The following is a 21,468-nucleotide window of genomic DNA, read 5'->3' on the forward strand; positions in this document are numbered from 1 at the left end:
GAACTTGGCCAGTCCACTCCTGACTCCAATGTCCACATCGTTAATGAAGATGTTGAACAGGATGGGTCCCAGGACAGAGCCTTGAGGCCTTGAGATAAATCTGGTTGAATGTAGTATCAGACTTAACTGATTTGGTTCAAACCAGTTTATGCAAAATCTGTCCCAGACCCTTGCTGGTTTAAGATAAACCAGACTCCCCCAGTATCCTGGCATGCTCTGTGGGCTGGGCAGCACTCTCTGTTCCCCAACAGAGCTGACCCCTCCACACTGCTCTCTGGCTGGAGCTTAGCAGAGACTGCTGGCATCTGCCTGGCTTCCCCCTGCCCTACCTCCTCCTTACTTGCTGGACAAGCAGGGATCTCCACCTCCCTCCCTCCTATCTCCCACAGCACAGACCCTAGCCTCACAGACCCTAGGCATGTGGTATGCTAGCTAATGCTGAGAGGTGTCTCTGTGTGTGAATGTCTCCAGTTTCACTGGAACAGGCAGGCAGAACAGTCACCACTTAGGGCTTTTTGGAGCTAATAAACAGGTCAGCTGGTAAGCTGTTTAAAGAGTTTGTACTAATAGAGAGAGGCTATTGTTATGCTGATGAAGTGATAAACACTGTTATGAGCCCCCTGCTGACTTGCTTGCTTGTCAGTTTGCTGCAGACAATATAAAGAAGCAGGGAGGGAGATTGAAAAGCTCTGTATCAACAACAGATGCATGCACTGCACCCCCGCCCTTGCCTCGGAGTGCTGGCAGGGGGCTGGAGTCTGGCAACGCTCCTGCCCCTTGAGCAGCTAGCGGGGAAAAGCCTGGGACAGTGCAGGCAGATCTCCCTAATCAGAGGTCCTGCCAGGGCCTGGCCACACTCCACTCAGCTCAGCACTATATAAAGGAAGGGAGGGCTGCTCTAGCATCCCCCAGCTTCTAGCCTGAACCATTGCAGGTGTGCTTGAATCTACTCAGTCCAGAGAGAATGTCTGTCCAATTACAAACCAGTTTATTCTGGCCAGATTACACTAACCTGCAGAGATTGAATCAATTCAGACTCAGGTTTTTTGAATGTCTGTCCCTATCCTGAGAAGACCAGTACCAGCAACTGTGGTCTGAAGTACTCAGTACAGACTGAGTTGGCACCAAAGCAACTAGTATGAAAGCCCTTGGCAATAGGTCCCTTAGTGCATGAGCATACTGCTTCACCTCTGACTTTGAAGATCCCAGCATTGAAAGATCACGGGGAACAATCTTCAGGACCAAAAGCATCAGCACAACTGCTAGCAGTCTGTCCTTGCAACTGGAAATTTGTATTGCAGACATTCCATTGCCCGATCTGCTGTTTGCAGTATCTATTCAAAGGTAGGTCTCCTGTGATAGAAAGAGACATGACCTTTGGGCCACCATAATTTTTTTTATGAGATCACAAAGTGAAAGCAGACTGACTTCCATACCTTCCGCTGTGTCACAAATGTTCAAATTTGTATCTGTGACACCAGGTAGTATTAAATTGGGCCATTAACATTGGCCAGCTGTTTGCTTATGGCAGAAGAACTTGGGCAGCATGAAGCTGTCTGGGCCCTCCAACCTCCCTCGGGCAAGGGCTCCACAGGATTGAGGGGTGCAGTCCTGCACACCACAGGAATTCCCAGTCAGGATTGGTTCCCTCAAGCATTGGGAGTGCCTTACTTGCTTTCCTTGCTTACTCACAGATGTCCCTCCATGGATGGGTAAGCGGGGGAACTTGGGGCTTCAGGGTGCCTGTCTGCAAGCAGGGGCTCCTTGCTTGCAGATATGCATCCCAATTAGTGTGTGGGGAAATGCTTTTAAAGGGATTTCCCCATATGCCTGCAAATTTAGAGGTGGAACCCCTTGTTCATCCCCTGCAGAGGGATTTCCCTGTATGAGTCTGCAAGCCCAGAGCGGGGATTGGGAGACCACCATTCAGGCTTTCAAGTGTATTGTGGGGGAATCCCCAGCAGAGGAATTCCCCCACCGGGATATCTGCAAACAGGAGAGGGGGAACTCTCTTGCAGATACCTCCACAGGAAAACTCCCTGCAGGGGATTCCCCTGGTCCCCAATACAAGGGACTGTCTTTGAGTGGGGGGGTTTCCCCCTGGTTACAGACACTCCCCAAGTCAGAGCCCAGCAACTTGGGGCACCTATAGATGACCCTGGAGTGTTATCAGCTGTGTCACATTATCTTGCAGCACAGCTGATCAGGTTTCACTGAAAATGTGTTTCCAGCCTCAGCATCATGAAATCCATCTGATTTTCTGCTACTGTTCTTCAGCCCCAAGAAACTGGATGCAATGTCACTGCCACAAACCCACAACCTTTTTGGCCCTCCTAGATAACATGAAAGGTTTACTCATTCTTGGAGGAATAATATTACTTATCTCCCTCAGGCTCAGGGATTCCTGATTCTTCATATCCCTATGAGTGTGCCTATTTGGAGACAACCTACAGTAGGGGCAGGCAATTATTTCGGGCAGAGGGCTGCTTACCCAGTTTTGGCAGTCTGTCAAGGGTCACATGGGTAGCCCTGCCCCTTGACAGGTGCCCCGCCCCCTAGTCACCATCTTGGGACCAATGTCCCAATGTCTTGGAACCAATATCCCAGACCCACATCAGTGAGGCCCAAAGCGGGGTGCAGGCTAGCAGGGGTTTATGGAGCCGGTCTGGGCTGCACCAGCAAGAAGCTGGCCTGGCTCCATAGAGCCCCTGCCAGCTGGGACCCTGGGTTCCTGCCACCCTGCTCTAGGCCTCACTGGCACTGGCCCCAGGACACTGGTGTGGGCCCCATGCTCCCACTAGCTCCCACACCAACTCACACCCAGTACCCCCCAACCTGCAGTACAGGTGGGGGGCAGCGCACAGCCCCAACATTGTCTTCTGCCTTAAATCTACAAGGATTTTATTAATACCTTTCTGCTGGTCAGAGAGACTCCAACATCTCAAAACATCAGCATTTATTTTAACAGGTTTAATGGGCCCTAGTTCCAAGCCATTAGTATTCTATTATGATTATCACATTGGCCAAAAAATTAGAAGATGGTCAGGCTTTTATGGTGCAGGCTCCTCATACAACATTCCACAAAGATATACTTATTCTCAGACCTTACATTAGGGTCTTATTAAAGTGTCTTTTGACTTTCACTTTAATCAAGTAACTCCCTGATTTGTCATCTTTCCAAAACATCATTCTATAGCGAGAGCTGCTAAACTCCACTCTCTGGATTTCATTTTATTATTTGCCCATAGAACGCAGAAGCAGATTATTTCTGCTCAAAAGCTGTTGAAATGAGTGTTGGGTTGTACTAAGACTTGCTATAAAGCACCCCACTTTGGGTTGATATAGCCAGAAACCAAACATCTCTGAGAAGTGTTCCCATTTTGTTGATTGGTGAAGCTGTTACTTAAAGCTTGGTTCTCACTTTCATTCAGCAGAAATCCTTGGCAAAATCCTCAAGGTCTGATGATGCATTGGACACACTATCCTCCAGCCATTATTCCAGTGGATTCCAGACACCTAGTCCATGGCATAAGTTTCTGTAAAGCACTGGAGTGGAATACTTGTAGAAATTCACTCAAAGAAAGAAAGGTTACTTACCCTAGAGCCATTATGATTCTTCACATGAATTTTTATTTCCTTCCCCACTATAGAACCCTGTCCATTTGAATTCAGTGGAAGCAAAGGACCTAGATAATCTCTTACAATACCTCCTTTAAAATAGTGAGGGATATGAGAAACACAGATAGGTAGTAGATACTGTTAAAAATTACTTGAGTCTCATGTGCATGGGGTGCATGCATATCAGAACTGGAATACTTGTGGAGAGCTCATCTTGAAGGGCCACAGTTACTATAAGGTAAATATTTTTTCTTTTTAACATCTAAAAATTGTAAACATTAATCTTTCTAAAATGTTGCGTTTTCTCAGTTATGTCATTAGCTAATGATCAAACTAAATTTAGCAGGCTATTGTCACATTTAAGAAGCAAAGTATGAATGTGTTCTGATGAGATCTAAATAATCTTTGTTACTTAGGTTCAAATATGTTTAATAAAAGTCCTCATCTTTTGTGGATGACTGAATCTGTGTGGAAGGAATGTCAATATATGAGCGCTCATCTGCAGCCTTTCAGTCTTTTGTGTGAATCCCTTGTGTCAAATTCCCAACAGTGGAGCTTCTTCCTAAACAGTGATAATTTATACTCTTTACTTAGCACCTGTTACATGCCAGCATCATCACAGCAAGGTAGGAAAGTACTCTTTTGCTCTATTTTGCTTTAAACTTAAACTTTATCCTTGTGTAAGGAGTTATGTATCCCAAACTTTGCTTAGCAAAGAAGTAAGTTCATCAAGAGGTTTGTGGTGACTTTACACACCAGGAGACTGAAGTTTACAGGACTCCTATTCAGCAAGATACTTAGAACTTGAGTAGACACACAGTCATATCACTTTAACCATATCACAACTAAAAAGGCAGTTTATACTACTAATGGTATTACTGCACAGCAGGCATGTCTACATGAGACACATAACTGCTCAGTAGCATAGTTTACTGCAAAGTAAGCACGTGCATCTACACTTACACATGTTTACTATGCAGTAAATCTGCAAGTGCAAGTAGCACATTTACTTTTGATTAGTAACAACGCAGTAACAATCATGTAGACGACTGACTGGCAGCAAATTTGCTCCCAGTTAGTCCTCCATCAGGGAGTGGGAGATTTCTCCTTACCCCCGGGAGATGCCAAGGCAGGCTCCACCATCAGAGTCTGGGTAGAAACTACGTCCCTCTGCCCGGCAGCAGGGAGCTTCAAGCCCTCTGCTCTGAGATCACAGTCAGGGAGTCGGGGCTAGGAGATAAGGATCAGGGAGTGGTTGGGCTGGGAGATCCTTATCTCCCAGCGCCAGCTTCACAGTAGTGGGGTTGATGCTGGGAGGTACTGGTCCCCATGACCATGAAGCTGGCTCTGGGGGTTAAGGGTCTCTCAGCCTGAGTTCCATGACCGTGGAGCTCAGACTGGGAGAGAAGGGTCTCCCAGCGCAGGCCCCATGGTGTGGTGCTGGTGCTAGAAGCTCCCTGCTGGTGGGGGCTAGGGAGCGTGTTTCCCACCCAGATCCATGAGCATGGAGCTGGATAGGGAACAGGCTGGGGAGCTGGTTCCCTACTTGGCTCCTCAAGCACCTAGCTGGGCATGGAGCAAGCTCCCCAGCCTCCACCAAACGTGTGGGGCAGGGACTGGGAACTGTCCTGAACAGGGGCAGTTCCCAGCTCCTTGCCCCCTTTGGGTAATCAAGGTATGGGGCTTGAAAAGAGCTGCAGGGCTGGGGTAGGTTCCAGCCCCCTGTCCCTATCTGCTGGTGGGGCAGCTAGCAGTGAGCTCCCCTGCAGCTCTTTCTAAGTCCCCTGCCTCTAATGGGGGAGACAGGTCCAGGAGCTCCCTGCTGCTAGGGCAGGGGGACATTGTTCCCACTCCAGTAGCAGGCAGCCCTCAGGGGCAATGTGTAATGTCTAGGCCAGGTGCTCCCTGCCAGCTTCTGAGCTAGTACCCAGGGGGAGCCTAGAGCTCCCCATGGTGGTGGCAGGGGCCCATTACAGAGCCCCAGAAAGAGGAAGCAGTTTGCAGCCATAGTTTACTCACAAATAAACTGATCCTGGATCAAATGCATGTGTAGATGTGCCCAGTAAGAAGAATAAGCTAGTTTACAGCACCTTTTATAGCAGTATAACTGCAGCCATGCTGGGGCTTTTTTCCAGTACAATTATATGAGTATCAGTAAAAGTTCACATCCATAACTGGTTTAGTTTAGACCAAGACTTAAGTACTTGAGTAGTCCTACTGAAGTGATTAGGACTGCTTAGCTTTTTAATTTTATGCAGTCTCCCTGAACTGAGTCTCAAGATCCTCAGATACAACTAACCTCCAAACTGCTCCAATAGATTACAGGGGATGGAGCAAGACAAGAGACAGGTATAATGGCAACAATGCTTGCGCTTTCCATCCATAGATGTCACATAGGGTTGTGGGCCAGGAGAACATCATTAAACAATTATAGACAAGGAACGATGAGAGCTATTGCTCTTGTCCACTAAAGACTGTAAAATTAAAGTGAAGGAAGCCTGGTGATGGGAAGAAGGGACTATTGTCATCACATAGTGTTGATTTATGCAGCACTGACTTACGGTACTACTTTGGGTATTTCAGCTGCTGGCAGACACATCTTCACACTTGGTACCCCAGTGCCTAAGAAAAATCCTTTCAGACCATTTACAGTCAGAGAAAACATCAGAAAAACTGGTTTTCCTCCAACCAGTAAGGTGTCCTTTCTCATTAATGGAGGGATTTTGGAATCTGCAGAAGACTTGTGGGCCATGCCAATTTCCATTTCTCTGACCTGAAAAAAACAAGATCAGAAATATTGTTTCCTTACCAAATATTTTTATTCAGCCCAATCTATCATCATTGGTGGTCTCTACTCTCAATGAGAAATCTAAACATATCCCCAAATCACTCATAGAAAAGGAAAACATCGATCAATAATAAAGATTATTTTTCAACTTCTTTGTACATTAGGATCGCTAACTATTAAGTAATACTGACAAAGCACAATTACCTGGAATGGAACAATACTAGATTTCATAGACATGTTTTCAATGTAGTTTAGAGAAGAAGTTTAAAATCTCTATATTTTTGAGAATTATGTGGTTTCAAAGATATCTGTGCAGGCAGCATTAGATGCATCTGATACAGGTCTTATGGCTAGTAGTCACATGGATTTGTATTAGGAAATATTTGTGGTTGTCAGCATAACTGTCACAGGGTCAAGGAGGTGTCCTGTGACTAATATAGGGTTAAGGAGCTGCCAATTACCAGGGGCAGCTCAGGTGCTGGTTGCCGCAGCAACCAGACAGGTCAGGTGACCAGAAGGGGGCAGGGCCGGGCCTTTATAGACAGCCCAGGCCGGAGCCTGGGGGCAGTTCTCTTCTGGCAGCTGCAGGAGCAGGAGTTCTGTGGGAGAGCTGGGCAGGCTGAGCGTATGTTTGCAGCCTGACTACCCAGACTGGCTTGAGGATATGGACTAGAGAAAGAATGCTAGAAGAGGCCATGACTAAAGAGCCTAGTGAGTGCAAGCTTTGTGTTATAAGCCAGTAGGCTTCTTGTTTGTGTTGCAGCTGCTTGGCTCATGGTTTTTTTATGGTTACACCAGAGGACTGGGTGAGGCTGTAGGGGTGTAAGGAGACCTCACAGGGGCTCCCCAGTAGCTTGGGGGTTCCCGGTGCCCAGCGGGGGCACAGTGAGCAGTGGGCACAGCGTTTCAAGTGCCGGAGAGGCGCTCGGTGTGTGGGGGTTGTAGCCCCAGCCATGAAAGGGTGCACAGGCCCTAGAGGGGGAGAGAAGTGCGGGAAGCGCGGCAAAGGCCCTAGAGGGGGAGAGAAGTGCGGGAAGCGCGGCAAAGGCCCTAGAGGGGGCGAGAGGCGCCAGAGAAGGGTGCGGGTTGTGGGCCAAGCTCAGGGGCGCTAGGTAGGGCGCCGGTAGTGGGGTGCAAGTTGCAGCACCGGCCCAGGGGTGCCAGTAACAGGGCACCAGGGGCGTGACCGGCCCAGGGGTGCCGGTAACGGGGCGCTGGAGGGCAAGGACAGAATAAGATCCAGGAACAGCTGTGAGGCTTGGGACGTGCTAAAGGGGAGGTAGGAGGCACGCATTGCCCATAAGGCTGGGGGTGTTGGAGCACCCCACTTGACACCGCACTGGTATTACCTCTGTTCCAAGGTGAAAGTAGGCAGCCTCCCTTACTGAACTTTATAAGAACAAAGATGTGGCAGGCGAGAACAGGGTGCTGGATCACCTTAATTGGCATGGCAGGGGGCGCTAGCGAGCTCGCAGGCCCCACTCCGTGACAATAACAGTGTCATATTTAAAACAAAAAACAAAAAAAAACCCTGATGGACTACAGTTTTCTTCTAAACAAAGGTTGCAGTAGATTCTTCTCTCATACTTCAAGATGGATTATAAAAATCCAGAAGCTCTAAGTTTCAGAAGAGAAAATCAGCTTCATCCTCTACTGCCACTTCCTAGCCTGCACAGGTTCAGAAAAAAAATTGTTTTGAGATGGTCATGCATACTGGAACAGTTTATTAGAGATCCTCTCACAATCCTATGCCCACTTTTCTTTTTTCAAGGAGGCATAGGCTTGGATTACAACAAACCTATGGGTCTTGCAGGTCATTCAAGAGGGCAGTGTCATCTACCTCTATATCACCTCCCAATGTAGTTCCTCTTCAGAAACCAACCACTCTCAAAAACCTCATACAGCAAGACAGGAACTTTTCTAATTGGACTAGGTACAATAGAGTTCTTCAGAACTCAGAGAAAGGGATCCTACTTCTCCAGCTTCCTTATTCGAGGAGAGGAAAGACACCCATTCAGCTATCATATGTTTCAACATATACTTAAGTCACCTAAGATTTCATCTGATAATTCTCATTTCCATTATGCCTTCATTAAATCACTAATACCAATTTTATAACCTCAACTTACAAAATGCTTATTTCTAAGGGGTAGTACAACCAACACTCAAGAAAAATTACTGTCAACTTCAAATCATCCTGTTTGACCTTGAGGTTTTCATGAAGTGCCTATTAGGAGTTACTTTCATTGTCAGGGAGTTCAGTCATACCCACACATAGATGACTGGCTAACTTGGGGAAGATCAACAGAATGGATCACAGAGCTAGTTCAGAAAATACTTTACCTATTCTTCCATCTGGTTCCAAAAATCAACCTAGCTAAATCTGTAAAACCACAGAAAAACAGGACTGAAAGGAGGTCATTTAGTCCAGCACCTGCTCAAGGCAGAATCATTGCTGTTTAAAATATCTCATCCAAATGTTTGTCTATCCTACTCAAACACATTCAAGGATGGTGATTTCACAACCTCTCTAGGGAATCTGGTCCAGTGCTTAACCGTCCTCACAGCCAGAAATATTTTTTTTTTATGTCCAGCCTACATTGCCCTTATTGAAATTTAAGGCTGGTTTTCCTTGTCCCATCCCCTGCCATCACAGAGAGTAGTCCATCACCTTCCTTTTTATAATTACCTTCAGGTATTTGAAGGCTGTTATCAGGTCTCTCCTGGTCTTCTCTTCTCCAGATTAAATCACTCAATTCTTCCAACCTTGGCTTTTTAGTCACGTTTCCTAGACCTTCATTATTTTTCTTGCTCTCTGCTGGACTCTTTCGATCTCACCCACATCTTTCTTGAAATGTGGTGCCCAAAACTGGACAGAGTGTTCCACGTGAGGCCTCACTGGTGCCAAATAAAGTGAACATGTGCAGATCTAAATTTTGAAAAGGGGGTGCAGATGGTGAGGTGCCTCATCACATATAAAACAACACACATTTTTATCCAGTTAAAAATAACTAGAAACTGTATTAATATTTTAGGGGCCTAGGGTTGTATTATTCAGTTTAAGATAGAAGTAAAAACAAATATAACTTCATTGGAATGAATTTAAAGCTGCAGGAACAGCTAACAAAGCAAAAATATAGAGCAAAGGATTGGTAGGACATCCAGACCATTAAAAAGAAGAGATGATCATTAACACCTTTGGAATGCAGAGTTGAGAAGGGTTCAGGTAAATGACAATAAACTATGAAGTCAATCAACTCCCTCAGAACTGCCTGACTAGAAATACTGCTGCCACTCCAGGCAGTTGGTTTTAAACTTTGGGTGGAGCAGGAATCAGAGGGATGCAAGTGCACCTGTACACCCCTCTCAGATCCACCCCTGAAAATGAAAGAAACACTTCCATTGACTTGTAGGTGACTGTAGCGGGGCACTAAGGTGCCTGCTACTTGAAAAGCAGGAGTATTGGCTCAGGTGCTGGTTGCTAGGGGCAACCAGGAGGTGCTAAGGGCCCACACCTGGTGAGTCAGCTGACTGGAAGGGGCAGGGCTGACTACTATAAAGCACAGACTGGAGGCCAAGAGTGCTCTGTCAGCTGGCAGCCAGAGAGAAGGAGTACTGCCTGACTAAGCAAAAAAGAGGCCTGAATGTAAACAGTTGCTTGTACTAAAGAAGGATGGAGCACCTGCAGAGGGTGACTCAAAGGAGGTTAGCCGAGCAGTTTAGTTTTATATTATAGCCCAGGGGCTTGTGTTGTTGTTTTGTAGTTGTGGTAACACTGGAGGACTGCGTGAAGCTATTAGGGGTTGGAGGAGGCCTCATAGGGGCTCCATAGTAGCGTGGGGACCCTGGCACCAGAGAGGGTGCAGCATTTGGGGGTGCACTGACCCCAGCCCCGAAAGGGGAACAAAGAATTGGAGGCCAGGTAAGGCTGAGGCCGCCTGAGCCCTGCAGGGGGTTTGAGACCCTGAGGAGGAGATTTGGGGCCAGGCATGGCTGCAGCCACCTGAGCCCTGAGGCACCAGAAGCCCTAGAGAGGGTGCAGTGTGACAAGCCCCAGAGAAAAAAGGGGCAAGCCAGAGAGCGCTGGTGCAGGCTGCAAGGCAAGCCAGAAGCGCGGGGGGAGGGGCGCAGAGAGGGAAATTGACCACATAACATCTGGTACATCTGTGAGGCTTGGGGCTTGGCACAAAGGTGGTTGGAGCCACGCATAGCCCATAAGGCTGGAGTGCACTGAGTTGCCCAAAATAGCACAGGGACTGAGATGCATCAGAGCACCGTGTCCAAGGCGACAAAAGGCAGCCTCCCTTTATACATAATTGACATCAAAGATGTGGCAGGTGAGATGTGCAGGTGCTTTAACACTGACTTGGCACTGTAGGGAGCACTAGGGGAGATCATAGCCAACCCTAGGACCCCGCGCTGTTACAGTGACAATCCTGTTAATAGAACCCAGTAAACTAGTCCTTTTTACAAAAGTTAGCGTCCACTATAATCCTCAGATTCTTTTGTATTATACTGAAGCACAGCTAGTTATTCCCAATTTCCTTTTGATTGTTCCACACTAAATGTAGGTCAATGTTGAAATTCATTTGATTTAATTTTGGACCATTTTTTCCAAGTCATTCTTATTCCTAATCCTGTCCTCCAAAGTGTCTACTCCTCCACTCTGTTTAGCGTCATCCACAAACTTACTAAGCCTGCACAAAATTCCATCTTCCAAGTCATTTAGTGAAGATATTAAACAGTACCAGACCCAGGACAGACTCTGGGGTAACCTCTGCTGATGCTTCCTCCCAATTAGACATTGATCCATTGATGACTATGAGGTTAATTTTCAGTCCATTGATTTCATAAGAGTAATTCTAGATTTCAAGATAATTTCTTCTCCGGCGGGGTGCGTTTGTGCGTTCATTCAGTCAGCCAGCTGATCTCAGACCCTAAAGACCTATTGGTGTTTTGTAGTAAAAGTAGGTGTCAGGTTTTGGGGATACATAGTGTCATATACTTCTATAATATCTTTTGTGAGTTGAAACTTGGACAGTTCTAGATCTGTATCAAATCAGTTTCTTGTCCAGGCATCCACAGTTTGAGCTGATAAATAAGAGCCCTACAGATGGTTGTGTTCTGACTTCAGTGAGGAACAAATAAGTATATATGCATTGAGGATTATCATTTTCAGCCCAGAACCATACCAGGAGACTGATCATCAATGAATATAAAGGGGGTTGAGGAGCACCTCTAGATCAGTTCATACACAAAGGATCACCATTGGACATCATAAGCCACATACACAAGACTCTTTTAGAAATTTCCTATATAGTTTTGTTTCTTTTGCAAGAAATGTAAAGGTCATCAATGTAGTATCAGGACATCTACAGTGTTAATAGAGCCACTGAAACGTATCAAAGTTTAGCTTATGGTTTAGTTATATATCTTGGCAGCAGGTTTCAATAAAGTTCCTGTAGTTGAGATTCATATTGCTGCCATGTGTTCTTTCAGTCACACATTTATGACTCATTATTGACTGGTGGTAGCATCAAAATTAGCCAATCATTTAAGGAAGATTTTTCTGCAGTCTTCTCAGATGATCTCATAGTTCCTACCTAATGCAACTGGGTCAATCATGACTGGCAACAGGAAATGCTGACTTTGGCAGTAACAAGCAGCAGCTGTATTGTGGTGGTTGCCTTAATCCCATGGCTGCGTGGACATCTCTCCCTGCAGCAGTATTACACAGATTGCCAATAGCTCAAAACACGAGCAAGACCTTATGAGGGGGGATAAGGCAAGATGCCATGTTTATTGATTACATAAAACAATAACATACAAAGACTTCACAGAGACAAACACAAAGACAAACACACTCTACGGAGATGTTACAGTTACCAGCTTGCTTGCTCAATGTTAGCATTGAGTGGCCAGCCCAGGCTCATTGAGGGTGATGGTGGTGGGAGCGGGGGATACTACTATCCTTAATACAAAGTTCATCAATAGTTCAACAATAGTTTCATCAAGCTATGAATATATAATCGACCCATATTACTATCAATATAATGCTGTTATTACTTAATCTAAACATAGCTTAAACAGCTTGGCATTTGAATAGGTTAACATGTTCTGGCCTTGTGTTACATATTGCTAAAACTTCATTCAATCACACACTACAGCAGTGGCATTTCCAGCAAAGAGCATGAGGCTGAGGGGACCAGGGCAACTGGGATGCAACCCTCCCATGCATTTCCAGCTGCCTCCCTGGCTCTGAGCATCTCCTGTCCCCTCTCCCCATGACCAAAGCCTCAAGCTAACCCAGACCTCTCCCCAGTTTACACTGCTGGGGGTGAGGGACAATGATGGATTCAGCACCCCCTTTCAGTCCTTTCTAGTGCTCCCTTTTAAGTTGGGGCCTGGGGGTCATGCCCTGGTTGCCCGCCCCCCTTATGCCACATTTTGTGGAAGCATTTCAGACTTCGGTGAAGAAAGAACATGCCCACTGAGCAGGGAATCAAAATTACTGAATATCTCAAAGAATCAGCTGCTGGAAAGTAAGTAATCTCTGTTTCTGTCACCATGACCTCTCAAGTTTCAAATGACCAAGACCTATGAACTCCTAGCAGGCTAAGGATTTAATTGTTGTTCAAATGATGTCATTCAAAACTTTCCCATTCTGAAAACAAAAATAATGTTTTCAGATTTTACAAGATAAAGTAAAGCTATCTTTATGCTGTTTGGTCAATGGATACAGTGATGATATAGTCACTGAAAATATAGTAAGATTACTAAACTATGACTTTAAATGTCTTTTGTATGTCCACAACCTTGGTTTAATTATTCTATAGCTGATGCAGATCTGCAATCAGAAGTAATGGAAGTAACCACTGATCTCAATAGTGCCTTGGTAAATTTTCCCTGGGGGAGTCTTTCTTCATTTCAAAGACTTATACTGGTAAGAAAACAAAATGAGTTGGAAACATTCTTTTACCAAGCATTAGTCATGAATGCTAGCTTGGTTAGGTACAGGTTTGAGAGGGATTTATTAGCACCAATATTTCAAAACACATTTTACAAAAGCTCTTAACAAATAAAATAGAGTCGGTTCACAGCAAGCTATTTAAAATGTAAATAGTTTGTGCTTTCTGAATAGTGGGTTAGCTTTTTTACTTTGCGAAACTCACATTCCCACCTATAACCATATAGTGGGCTAGAGTTTTCAATTCCTAGCTTTATTAATTTTAAGGATGTGTCATAATTAATTCCTGCAGCAATAAGCTGCTGCCTCTCATACACATACAGACAGACAGTCTCACTCTTGCTTCCTGTCTCTCCCACCATTCTACACTCATGCATATATGCATGCATACACATAGTCACACTCACATGCAGACAAACTTACCATCTACTCATTTTGTATGGTTATTCTCTTAAATAACTTTCTATACCATTTCTTTGTATATAAAATTCTTAACTATCTTTTTTTAACCTTGTTTCTTACCCCAGTCCTCATTTGACTGTACTTCTTGCCATGTTTCTATGTACTGAATTGCTTTGCCTCCGTATGCACTTAGATTCATGTAGAGTGAGATGTGTACATTGGCCTGCTGATTTTAATACTAATCCGGACAAACAGAAACCTCCAGAACCTTTCTGAACTAAACAGTATGAACAGCCTCATTTCAGCTTTCAAAGGGATCATTGTTGTGCTAGTGTTAACGTAAATTATGTGATTCATGCTGTTTTCTCATCACTTACATTCTATTGTCAGATAAAAATTCTCAGACCAGAAAGTTTAAATGGTGCAGTACAAGAATTTGTCACTGAGAAATTAGGAGCCAGGTTTCTTCAGACTAGAGGGATTAATCTGAAAGAAGTTTATGAAGACTCCTGTGCCAGCAGCCCTCTAATATTTATTCATTCTCCTGGTGAGCTACTGATAAACTGCCAGAGTGCATCATGCCTTTCTGTCTGTAACCTGCTTAACGATTCATGCCCCTCTTCTTCAGAACTCTGCATGACCTAAGGCTCACTGTCTTCCACTCACCTCTCTCATGGGGTTTTATATGGACATAAGAGATCTGGCTCAATACTATTTTGCAAGCTTTAAAATAATATTAAACAATTCATAGAAAAACATTATTGGAATAACATATATATTTTTCCTGATTTAATGGTACAACTAGTTTGTTCAGTATAATTTGCTGTGATACCAAAATGAGATTTCCAGGGAAAATACTTTTCTTATTTATTACTCCTCAGTGCATTTTTGAGAGGTATAATATAGCACATTTTCCATACTGTTTGATTCTTTTACACTGAAATGTACAGTTCTACTAATAATAATACACAGTTCAGTTCTCATAGGTCAAGTAATTAATGATGGAAAAACTTCCAAATGTGATAGAAATCATCTTTAGTTTAATGACTACACCAGTGTAAATAAACCAAATCCATATTTTTTTTTGTTTAGGAACAGACCCAACTGTTCATCTCCTACGCCTTGCACAGGAAATAAAAGGAAACACAAAGCATGTGAAAATGGTTTCTTTAGGACGTGGGCAGGGGAGCAAGGCTGAAGAGTTGATATATCAAGCACAGATTGTTAGTGGACAATGGGTGTTCCTCCAAAACTGTCACCTTGCTACATCATTTATGCCCAGGCTTTGTACTATTGTTGATTCGTAAGTGCTGTTTATTTACATTCAGGACATATATTGTGTTATAAAATGTAATTCAAATATGAAACAATTAATGTAAATACAGTATCTATCTTTTTATGACAACATAAAAATAAAGTTTGAGAAGAGAAATCAGGAAATATTTTCATTTAGGGGTATTAGTCTAGCTTGTTTTATTTATTGGATAATATTATTTCATTTAATCAGACATTTTGTTACTGTTGCCACTGTATAATGGATACAATGTCTATTCTGAGAAACAATTCATGTTACAAGTTTACACATTTATTACTCACTTAATCATAGTTATTATAGATTAGTTAACCAAAACTTTGCTGGTCAATGGCTATTGCTAACCAGGATACCTAACCATTCTTTGGCTGTTTCTGCGATACAAATTATTCCTCTTTTAGTATTTTAAACTAACTCATCAGAGAGGTCTAACTCTAAGAAAAATTTAACAGTAGTGAATAAACATTTATTAGGAAAGAAACTTATATTTTCTGTTTGTGAAAAGATAATGTACAAATCTTGTACCCTTGGCCAGTTTATAGTTTCTTAGCAGGCTTGCAATATTTTCTTTTCTAAATAAAATATGCAATCATATTTTACAGATTTAACCAACCAAATATAAACATGGACCCTCAGTTTAGACTTTGGTTAAGCTCCACACCCAATCCTTCTTTCCCTGTTCCTATTCTGCAGAAAGGTTTTAAGGTAAGCGTTAATACAATTAGCCAAAATCAACAAGTTACTATGATTTAGTTGTAAATACTCGATTTGTATGTTTCAGATGTCTCATTCCATTATTAATATTGTCTTAATAAGAACTAAAATCAAGCCAAAATCTAGCTCCAGCATGCTCCCAAGGTTGATGTGAAGTTCACCAATTCCAAGCTAAGACAGAGGGCTTTATTTCTATACATAAGGAAAATAAAGTATTTATAAAGAATGCTTTGCTTTGTAAAACCTCTCTAGCTACTGAAACTTTAGTTCCCTCTTAAGGATCCAGAGAGTAGTCCTGCAATAACAAGAGAGTTAAAAATGAAACATACTACAACCACAGTGGCTGCCCATAATATTTGTGGTGTATGTACTTCTGGTTGGTCATGTTTTGATCTTCAGGAACAGAAGGATGTTGTCTCATACCCCATTTTAGATAGAGGCAGCTTCTTAGTCCTGGAAATCCTGCATCAGCTTTGGATATTCATTAACCTTAAGTTGCTCTGTGTCCAACTTAAGCAATATTAATTGTGCTAGTCTTATATAGGAAGAGTTCTGACAGGAATATTTGATCCCATTCAACACCCAAGTCTCCAGATTCCTCTGGGATGAACTAATTCAGGGCAGAAGCCTTGATATTGGTGATAGTGCTGAGGTACCAGATTCTTCCAGGTTGACCTGTGTGATAATCAGGTCCCAACATTTTCAATGCAGACCCAACATTCCTGGCCACCTCCTCTGGATTAATCTAATTCTGCACTGACATCTAACACCACTGGTTAGAGCCAAGGTCTTGGAAACCTTTAGAGTCAACCTGATTTGTTGCCAAGGTTCAGACACAATTGACACAGAGCCAAGGAGCCTCTTCACTCTAGACTGACTTGTTTAAAGCCTAGATTCTGGCACCCATCCTTGGGTGAAGGGCCCAGCACTGTCAACATATAGCTAAGGTTCCTCTGTCCCACTAGATTAGCTGAATTGTATACTGACCACCTGGCATCAACTCAGTGCCTAGGTTCCCAGGCCCTTCCAGCTTGATGTAATTTGTTGTTGATATCACAGCAGCAGTGGCATGATGCCAATGTACTTGTGTCCTTTCAGGTTGACCAGGCTGAGTTCCAATACCATGTACATCCCCTGGATCTATGTAGGTCAACTGGGGCCATTGCCTGTAATCCAGAATTATAGACTGTGGTTGATTAAATGGTCTGGTACCCACTATACTGTAGTACTAAAAAATCTCACAACACACTAGGTTATCTTAGTCTTGTGGTGCTAATATTTTGGTGCTATTCAGCAATGTACAGTACCAGTATGCAAAGTGTTAGGTTTTAGATCCTTCTGTGTAAAAGATCCAAAGAGCAGTTGAGTCCGCTCCTTTTATATTCTGTGGCTCAGGGCATGTGAGGAGAGACATTGCCACAGTGGACACTGCTGGCTAGAAAAAATTTGCAACCTGTATATACTGTGTATACTGCAAAATTACAATATGCAGAAAATTATGTTGGATAATAGTTACCTTGTTTCCTCTATTTCCTCTTTTAAAGATGGCAGTAGAACCACCTCAAGGTTTGAAAGGAAAATTACTTCAAACATTTGGGTACAGTGGCAGTGGAGAGGTAACTGAAAATATCTTCAACAAGGCTGCATTGGGGCCATCATGGAAAAAGCTGCTTTTCAGTTTGTGTTTCTTTAATGCTGTTGTCCAAGAAAGAAAGAAGTATGGAGCTTTGGGCTGGAATATCCCATATGAATTTAACTCTTCAGATTTAGAGGTAATATCTGTTAAGAAATTGCGAAGTAAACTGGGATTTTTATTCTCAGGTTCATTAATACTTAGGTTGAATATAGTAGAACCAAGTGGGAGCACCCAAATCAGATACCCAAGAAGTCAAATGGCTCAGATCCACAACATACTTAATGTTGTGGTGGTAGCTTAATTTTGATACTATCTTTGTCTCTCACAACCTAGAAGATAAAACCCAAGTAAATTGGAAATAAAAAGTAAACGGTCCAAATTTAGGCCTGGGAAGAACCTAATAATCACTAAATTTTTAATAATATGTCTGAAGAAGAAAAGAACCTGAAAAACTAAAATGCATAATTTTTTCTACTATACAAAAAGTCTCTTATCTTTTTTTCACTTATGTTGATGTGGAAGGTCATGAACATTGGGAGGAGAAAGCAATAGTCCATAATCCTGACACCAGTACATCATCGTGCTTAAATATTCTATGGAGCAGTGTTAAGAGTTTTACTTGATTTAAAACTTGTAAGAGAGAATTACCTGAATTTGATAGCATGTGGCTGCACCAATACAAGAAAACTCTCTTTGAATAAGGAAAGGGGCAGAGGCAGTTGTGGGTGTAGATTCCCTCAAAAAACCTCCTCCAGAATGAAATCTCCTCTCCCCAACTCTCCCTGGGCTTTTGTGGCCCTGAGGTTTTCCTAACAAACCTTAAGTGCCGTATAAGGCCAGTGATTCAGCACCAAGTAGTATACTGAGGACCAAATACCAATAGCACCACAGAATGCCCCCACTTTGTCGTGGGGCCTGATCAACCTCCTACTCCACAACATTCTGAAAAGGCCACAACATTCAGCAGCGAAGCATTCAAACTAGCACCATTTCCTACTGCACCAACCCATATATTGGTATAGCCCTACAAGAGAACAAATGTCTGTGTTTGCCTGCCACAGACCATCTTGCATCACTAATAATGTTTACAGTATCAGTGGACATGCACGCTTTGCGGAGACCCGAATTGCTACTGCTGCCCATCGCCATTCTATTGACGGTGCTGATGGTATACCACCCTTGGACCTCAAAAAAACTGGCTCCAGCTAAACTGATCTACTTCTTTTGAGTCATTAATAGTTGGGATGTACATATAAACAGTCACTCAAAGGCAAAGAACAAAAATATTTACTTCACAACAACTAGAGTTCTTCATGATATTTTGTCCATGTACACATTCCCAATCCTATCCCTTCTGTTTTGGAGAAGCATAAAATAGTAACCTATCAGATAGAATGACAGGTTGCATATTATGTGGCTATGATTGGTGGCAAGGTGGATAAATCTAGAAAAAGATACATTTTATACAACAGTTCATTTTTCCCAGCTGAATCTGCGCAAGTTCTGTACTTGCATGCATTATTTCCTACTCTAGACCAGGGGGTGGGCAATTACTTGGGTTGGAAGGCCACTTAATGAGTTTTGGTGAGCTGTTGAGGACCTCACATGGACGGGGACACGCACACACGCGCGCGCGCACACACACACACACACACACACACACCTCCCCGAGCCCGGAGCTGGCACCTGCTAGCCACATCCACAGCTGGGAGGGGATGGGGTTTGGAGCCTGATCATGAGTCTCCTGTGCTGTCCTACCCTGCCCTGCTGTCAGGGCTCCTGACACACATGCACACACCCCACCCTGCAACTCCCAGGAGCCCTGATGGTCGGGTGGGATGGGACAGCACAGGGGCTCCATGTGGGTGGGCAGGATGGAGTCACATTCCAGCCCCAGCCACCCAGTGCCATACAGTGGCTGGAGCCAGAGCTGCTGGAGCCTGAGTGCTGCTTATCTAGGGCCTGCTGTGTGGTACCACTGCCCATGCCACCCACCAATGGCCCAGAAAAAAATCAATTGGTGAGCCTGATCTGGTCCACAGGCCATATTCTGACCTCCCTTGGTCTAGACACCAAGAGCTGCATTCCCATTAATACAAAAACCACTCAAAGTTATAAGATTCAATTGAGACCCACTATGTATAGGTGTCGGGGGTGGGTAAGAGTCTTAAATATGTCATCTTAAACACAGCCATTTAAATGGCTCTCTCTTTTCTAGGGCACCTTGCTGTATAAGTGTCACATGTATTTTCTCATTCATTTTCTGTTGTTTTACATTTATCTTAAAGATCACTTGAATATTAGCTCTTTCAATTACTACAATGTAATCAGAATCTATTGATTGTTTCTGTAGCATGGTAGCTCACAGCTTTCTACAAGAAATCACAGCTTCTTATGTTTCAGCTTTTACAGTATATGGCTAATAAAGCAGTTAGGGGATTCCTGTGCATCACAGAACTCTAAAAATAATATCCTAACCCCAAAAACAATACCACTGCCTTACTTGAGCCTTTTCTTCCAAAGATTTCTATACAGATACTGACAATGCTTTTGAAGAGCCAAGAAAAGGTTCCTTGGCCAGCATTGCGTTATTTGACTGGAGAAGTAGCCTATGGAGGTCATGTGACTGATCACTGGGACCGACGTTGTTTGCTCAGTATTCTGGACAATTTCTATAATCCTGCCATTCTGCAGGAGGGTTTTGCTTATTCTAGTGATGGGGTAAGAAAAACTGTCTTTTCAATCTGTATTCTCCAACTGTGTAACTAGTTGTATCTTTATACGGCTTACATAGTACATTTTCAGTCTTATTATTGATTGAACTTCAATTTATGATATCTGCATATAAACTTTGAACAGCAATTAATTGGTAAATTTTACTGTGGCACAAAAAGCTCTCATATTTCATATTACATTAATCTATATCTTCTGAAAATGTCAACTATGTTATATTTAGTTGCACTGTCCTGAATTTCAGTGGCATGGTTTGATAACAGCACTTGTAAGGTGAATTTTCTCTTTCTTGATTTAAAAAACTATGGTAAGTGTCTATCATGCATCTTTGTCTGTAAACTGCATCACTACCTCTTTATGATGTCCACATACCACTAACTAATCCTTACAGACCTTCAGGTCTTGAAGAGATTTGGTGTTGAGTCATTTGCATTGTTTTTGGCTGTTTTCAGTGTTTCGGAGCAAGCCAGACGTTCATAATGAAGCTGACAATCCAGTGATCTGTCTAGCTGCCCCGGGCTCCTCATATGTCTCATATAGACATCCATTCAATAACCGGCTCTAACAATAACATGGTTGAGGAAGTGTCCGCATACTACTGACTAATCCTTCTGCAGATCAGTAAGGTTATCGAGCCTCAAATGCCTCATGTTCAGGCTGAATTCAGTAGGAGACATTGCACCTGACATCCCATATTTCTTTTTACCAAAGGTATACAGAGATCACTTGAGTCAGGAAAGAAGGTTGGTACAGATCTGATTTCAGCAAATGAATGGTGTGCCATGTCAGATTGACCGACTGCTAAACAGCTGAAAGTTATTCCTTGTGCACGTGGCTGCTGGTGTGGCTCTTCCTAGAAGTGATAGGCAACCAACAAGCTACCTTGAAATTTGGGAGAAAATCAGCCACCTGATTTCTTTAAGAATTTTTAGCTCTTTTTTTAAATTCATCTATGATATTCCTGAAGCACAGGCTGAGAAATATGTATATGTTGATGACATGTAGACTCTGAAATGATTTTCACATTGATAATGTGAAAGCCATTTCCATAAAGGAAATCTCAGCCAGGACATGGATAGTACTTTTGTCTACTCTCTATCTTACTGATGTCTTAAGCTCAGCCACAATCAGTACACCACCATCATTAGTGCATGTTCGTGGTGGATGGGTCGGTTTCGACCTGGAGGGGTGTGGGCAGTGGGGTTCCGCAGGGCTCGGTCCTTGGACCGATACTCTTTAATGTCTTCATCAGCGACTTGGATGAGGGAGTGAAATGTACTCTGTCCAAGTTTGCAGAT

General features: G+C 43.3%; 1 protein-coding gene across 1 annotated transcript in view; it reads left to right on the forward strand.

The window, feature by feature from the left end:
* The window catches only part of DNAH14 (dynein axonemal heavy chain 14), a gene marked incomplete at its 5' end in the record, with an annotated part of 314,106 nt that overhangs the window by 271,531 nt on the left and 21,107 nt on the right, over nt 1-21,468 (forward strand). Inside the window, 7 exons of the mRNA XM_019548582.1 lie at nt 4,035-4,244; nt 13,252-13,349; nt 14,166-14,322; nt 14,868-15,078; nt 15,690-15,792; nt 17,346-17,573; nt 19,961-20,158. Of these exons, the coding sequence (XP_019404127.1) occupies nt 4,035-4,244; nt 13,252-13,349; nt 14,166-14,322; nt 14,868-15,078; nt 15,690-15,792; nt 17,346-17,573; nt 19,961-20,158 (1,205 nt within the window). The remainder of the gene's footprint in view (nt 1-4,034; nt 4,245-13,251; nt 13,350-14,165; nt 14,323-14,867; nt 15,079-15,689; nt 15,793-17,345; nt 17,574-19,960; nt 20,159-21,468) is intronic.

The sequence above is a fragment of the Crocodylus porosus genome, unplaced genomic scaffold (genome assembly GCF_001723895.1).
Source record: "Crocodylus porosus isolate Cpor-Errol unplaced genomic scaffold, CroPor_comp1, whole genome shotgun sequence".
Lineage (NCBI taxonomy): Eukaryota > Metazoa > Chordata > Crocodylia > Crocodylidae > Crocodylus > Crocodylus porosus.